The following is a 5,825-nucleotide window of genomic DNA, read 5'->3' as shown; positions in this document are numbered from 1 at the left end:
AAAAAAAAAAAAAAAAAAAAAAAAAAAAAAAAAAAAAAAAAAAGCTGCTAGTCCCAAATGTATATTGGTCCCAGACTATCGTGTGACCTGAAAAAGAGGAGTCCAAGTTATCATTTCATGTCTGCATGTGATTTTAGCAGAGCTGGACTGGATAAAAATCAGCATCAAACCACTGCAATACCATTTATACCAGTAGATATACAGTATTTGCATGTGCAGGACTCATATACTGTTCATTATAGGATACATATAGGGAAAAAAGTTTTTTATTATACATTGAATTTATATATATGAATACATATATATATATATATATATATATATATATATGTTTATATTATCTTATTTACTTTTCCTTTTTTTTATCTGTTTGTCATGAGGTACCAAAAACATTATAATCTATTTCAGCTAAATCTTGTAAAGTCCTCAGCACTTCTCAGATGGGCGTCTGTGCTCGGGACTAAGAGGTGAAGATGGCTCTTGCTGTCTCAGCGGTGTACGAGGAAGCTGAGTTTGTTCATGGGCTGCTCCACAGGCTCTGCCCCTCCTTCAGGAAACCGTCCATTGGAGACACGGGGCCCCTGCCTGCAGGAGCATCAGACTGCAGCCTTCACATTAGCATGGATGCACTTCTATGCTAATTCCTGTCGGCTCTCCACAGCACCCTTCCGAGATGTTACTGTCACTTCCAAATCAGTTACTAATTTAGTTGGAATTTGAAAAAATATTGTTCAAAATGAAGACAAATAGTATTGTAACTTGTGGTTGTCAAATGGATGTTAATATGTTAAAGGGATAGTTCACCCAAAAATGAAAATTTGATGTTTATCTGCTTACCCCCAGGGCATCCAAGATGTAGGTGACTTTGTTTCTTCAGTAGAACACAAACTGAGATTTTTAACTCAAACCGTTGCAGTCTGTCAGTCATATAATGTAAGTGGATGGGAATAACGGCTTTGAGAGTCAAAAAAACATACACAAACAAAACCAAATTAAACTCTGCAGCTCGTGACGATACATTGACGTGTAAAGACACAAAACGATCGGTCTGTGCAAGAAACTGAACAGTATTTATATTGTTTTATTACCTCTGATTTTCACCACAATGTCTGAACTGTCCTGAGCGCGTTCTCACAGCCAGCGCCTTCTTCTTCTTCTTGCTTTACGGCAGATCGCAGACTTATAAGTCCACTTATATGAGGAAGACTCCTCATGCACAGGCTGAAGACGACACGAATGCGCTCTGGACAGTTCAGACATTGCGGTGAAAATCAGAGGTAAAAACCGATATAAATACTGTTCAGTTTCTTGCACAGACCGATCGTTTTGTGCCTTTACACATCAATGTATGTGCAAACGAGCAGCAGGGTTTAATCATGAATAGCTTTTGTAACTTTAATAAAGATTAATCTTTAATTTATACAGTCAAATATGCAATGCTGTTTTACATTTCATTACTTTATTCAATTTCTGTACCTAAAAACTAATGTTAGACCTACCTAAAAAAAACTGAAAATCACAGTTTATTTTATTTGTATATTTACTCTATTGTATTTATTTGTGCTGTTGCTTGTAGTTGAAGATTATTCTAATTTTCGTTATTTTTATTTGACAGTATAGTTTTTGCCTAAACATAGCACATACCGAACCGTACCGAAACCGTGACTCTAAAACCGTGATACAAACCGAACCGTGAGTAAGTTGAACCATTCCACCCCTAATACATACGTATATTGGTATATTTTACAACACGAATAAGGCTCATTCAATCATAAATTAGAATCAAAATATAATGTATAATAGTTTTAATTCAACTGTCACATATTGTGATATCGTTTGTTTTGCATCCAACAAGTTCTGGAAAAAAAAAAAAAAAGAGTCAAATAATGCAACCTTCATTTGTTAAGTATTTAATTTGCTGCATAATCCACAAAAATAATAAATAAACTATTTTAAGTGAATTTCAAGCAGCATTTAAATATATAATTAAAAAAGTAAAATAATTGGTCGGAAATATACTGAAGACTGGCTTATATTTATAATCTATTTATAATATATTTAATATTTGTATATAATATAATCACTTAAATTGTAAATATGACTAGGCGATATTGCCAAAAAATTATCCTTCACGCTAAATATCATATCAGTCGATGTCGATAATTATCACGATAAATTTCAACTTTTTATTTCTTTCAGGTTTAAAGGCAGATTTTTGCACTTAAGTGAAAGTAGAAAACAGACTGTTAATTGTGGTTTTAAACTACTCTTTATGGTAAGAACGTGACAAACACTTCACATTTTTGAATTCTTACACTTTTCCAGTCATTTTTCTATAACAAAATAAACGTCTTCATAGAAAAATGAATTTCATAGTTTCTGCATGTTCTGTTGAGTGATATGGTTTCAAATAATGAAACAGGTTTGTGTTGCCTGACTTTGATGACGTGTATCTTATCTACAATATTAATAACAGTACAATTTTTCTCTTCTCTTTGAAATGCACATTTGACAGCAGCTTGAGTTGAGTTGACACAGACATAAATTTATGTTAATTATTGAAAAAAGTAAGATCTGTAAAAATTGTAACAACCTCAATTTTACATGGTGAAATTTAATTATTCTGACTGTTTGAGTTTTATTCAAATTAACCATTGGTCTTCCAAAGTGGCACACATTTAGATCATGATAAAACCACACATATAGCACCTCAATATCATGGTAAAAATTTAACTATATGGTTTTTAGGTACTTGTTTTATTCATTTATTTATTTGTTTGTGTCATTTCTACAGTGATTTCATACTGCCCACTGAAATGTTAATGTGAGGTGTCATCGCTGTAGACTAAACATTACAACACTTCAGTATATATCATCATAACACAACGACAACAATCACAGTGTTAACCAATTATCTCTTGATCATTAGAGAGCTTTCGGCGCTATAAAATGGAAAATTCTTCTATTAGAAGTTTCCTCTAAGGCATGAGGTGTTAGTATGGGGACTGACACATGCTCACACAGGCACATTTTATTGTCACCTACAAGTGTCATTAACCACACCACCAGCATGAGCTCAGCGGTAGCGGCCCGAAATAGAGAGCAGCACACTGAGGGACCGGAACCGCTAGCTCCTCTGGATCTGGGAGAGTTTAGCATGCAAGTCCGGTCCTGTTCCAGCTCTGAAACACAAAAGCAAGGCTCTGGGTTCGGAGGTCAGGGTAGGGCAGGTCTCTATAGTTCTGGATGAGGCCAGACTGGCAGGCTGCTAAGGGAAGCCCAGCGTAATCTACACCTTCAGGTCATTGCCAGCAGGCAGCCGGAGGACACACAGAGGAAGTGAAAGGTGTCCTGGCTGCCGTCTCCTTCACTTCCAACCTTCCTCTCTGGTTCAGACATGGACTCACTAGACCACCAATTCAACAGAAACAAGTTCAGACTGAGCTACTGAGAATATGAAGAAAAGAGGTCAGGATATTCCTGAGTGTAAAATTTGTCATACAGCACAAAACTTTATTCTATTATGTATTTTTTCAGCAACATACACAATATTGTATTACATGCAGGCTGGCACTTGTTAATATAATACAATAAAATAAACTGTATTACACTACCGTTTAGGATTTAGGGTTGGTACAATTTTTTTTATGTTTTTGAAAGAAGTCTCTTATGCTTAACAAGGCTGCATTTATTTAATCAAAAATACAGTAATATTGTGAAATATTATTACAATTTAAAATAACTGTTTTCTATTTGAATATATTTTAAAATAGTATTTATTTCTGTGATGCAAAGCTGAATTTTCAGCATCATTACTCCAGTCTTCAGTGTCACATGATCCTTCAGAAATCATTCTAATATGCTGATTTCAGGCTCAAAAATCATTTATTATTATCAATGTTAGAAACAGTTGTTCTGCTTAATTGAAACTGTGATACATTATAAAGATTAGAACTCTCAATGAACATGATTTATTTTAAATCGAAAACTTTTGCAATATTGTGTCTTTACTGTCATTTTTGATAAATGCAATGCATCCTTGCTGAATAAAAGTATAAACTTCTTTAAAATTGCACCGGCCCCAAATTATGGTAGTGCATGTTATTTTTGATAACTTTTTTCCCTCCCCCCCCCATTTACAAATTAGCTTGTATCTTCATTTTTTGCTGTGGTTTTAAGAATGTGAAATTTAATTTTTATTGTTATAGAGACTCTTGAAAGTTCAGTATCGTAAAGTTAATTCTCGTCACTTTTTTCCAGAACAAACTACTGTCAACCACAATTTATAATTTCGAGTAAATATTTTAAAAAGATCAATCATAATTAGCATTTCAGAACGTGGAAAAAATGCATTTCATGTCCAATTTAATTCAATCAAGGGATGTGGTGCAAAGTTCAAAAGTAATGATCAGAGAGATCAGACCTCAGATTAAACAATCCCATCATGCCCTCATCATTCCTGGGATCTCTTCTTGCGGTTATATTGTATGTCCACATCCACGGACGGTGGCCTGGAGGGCCCCAAAAATCAAGCCCAGGTTTGAGAGTAGCTCCCAACACCTCAGAGGTCTGCCTGCTGTTGACGCGAGTGCAGCCGCGTGAATTATTAACAGGGCTAAAGTAAAAAAAAAAAAGGTCTGCCTCACGCAGGCCCCTCTGCCCCATGAATAATGGAGGACTCGACTGAAGCGCAGGCATTTGGTGAGTCAAACTTCTCAGTCTGATGGATGGCTACAAGCCCTGCGTGTCAACCGAACATACACAGCGACTCGGCTGCAAACATAAAAACAATAACTCACATTAACCTGCAGAAGCGCATCGTTGACCTGCGCTGACTAAATGCAATGCCACATTGTGTTTCTTTTGTCTAAGCTTTTGTTGCACAATAAAGGTTGTCTAAGGTCCCAGATTGTGTTTTATTTAAAGACAGTGTCAAATTCAAGGACCGCTAACAAGCTGAAAGCATGACAGTCGAGGAAAGCAGAAAGCTAGTGCATTCTGAGGAAGAATGGAAGCAATGGCTAACACTAGTTAGCAAATGGCTTTTAATTTCAGATATGATATCAAAACCAGTCATAAGTAGCACGGGTATATTTGTAGCAATAGTTATGCCAGAAATCATTAGGATATTAAGTAAAGATCATGTTCCATGAAGATATTTTGTAAATTTCCTACCGTAATATATCAAAACATAACTTTTTGATTAGTAATATGTATTGCTAAGAACTTCATTTGGACAACTTTAAAGGCGACTTTCTCAATACTTTGATTTTTTTGCACCCTCAGATTCCAGATTTTCAAATAGTTGTATCTCGGCCGAATATTGTCCAATCCTAACAAACTATACATCAATGGAAAGCTTATTTATTCAGCTTTCAGATGATGCATAAATGCATTGACCCTTATGACTGGTTTTGTGGTGCAGAGTCACATTTATCACATTTTAAAATGATCGGTATATTTACTATAATATATTTCAGTCTCATCTCACATTTTTTGATTTCAAAATGTAAATTAAACATTTTTAGTATTTAGTTTTATAAATGTGGGGTATATATTATAATACTGTTATAATATTATAATACTGAATGCTTAAATTAAAATGATCAGTATTTTAACTGATATTTTGTATATTAATATTTTATATTCATACTGTATATTATGAATATTTAAATATAATTAATATATTTCTATATATTATATATTTATATATTTTAAATTAATATATATTTTATACAGCATATATATATATATATATATATATATATTAGTGCTGTCAAACGATTAATCATGATTAATCGCATCCAAAATAAGTTTTTGTTTAC

At 34.0% G+C, this 5,825-nt stretch overlaps 1 protein-coding gene across 4 annotated transcripts in view; it reads right to left on the bottom strand.

The window, feature by feature from the left end:
* Positions 1 to 29: 29 nt before the first annotated feature.
* The window catches only part of LOC107729782 (protein FAM19A2-like), an 80,205-nt gene continuing 74,409 nt past the window's right edge, over positions 30 to 5,825 (bottom strand). The window contains exon 5 of one of the 4 annotated variants that reach the window (XM_016540483.1): positions 30 to 87. In XM_016540483.1, the coding sequence (XP_016395969.1) occupies positions 76 to 87 (12 nt within the window). In that variant the 3' untranslated portion in view covers positions 30 to 75. Of the gene's footprint in view, positions 88 to 2,942; positions 3,183 to 3,225; positions 3,407 to 4,718; positions 4,774 to 5,825 lie in introns of those variants that run through there. The other 3 variants (XM_016540482.1, XM_016540484.1, XM_016540481.1) reach the window with 3 other exon arrangements.

Source organism: Sinocyclocheilus rhinocerous, unplaced genomic scaffold (assembly GCF_001515625.1).
Source record: "Sinocyclocheilus rhinocerous isolate Xijiao unplaced genomic scaffold, SAMN03320098_v1.1 scaffold218, whole genome shotgun sequence".
In the NCBI taxonomy this organism is placed as follows: Eukaryota; Metazoa; Chordata; class Actinopteri; order Cypriniformes; family Cyprinidae; genus Sinocyclocheilus; species Sinocyclocheilus rhinocerous.
The sequence above is the reverse complement of the archived record's forward strand: the minus strand, read 5'-3'. Positions and strand labels throughout refer to the sequence as shown.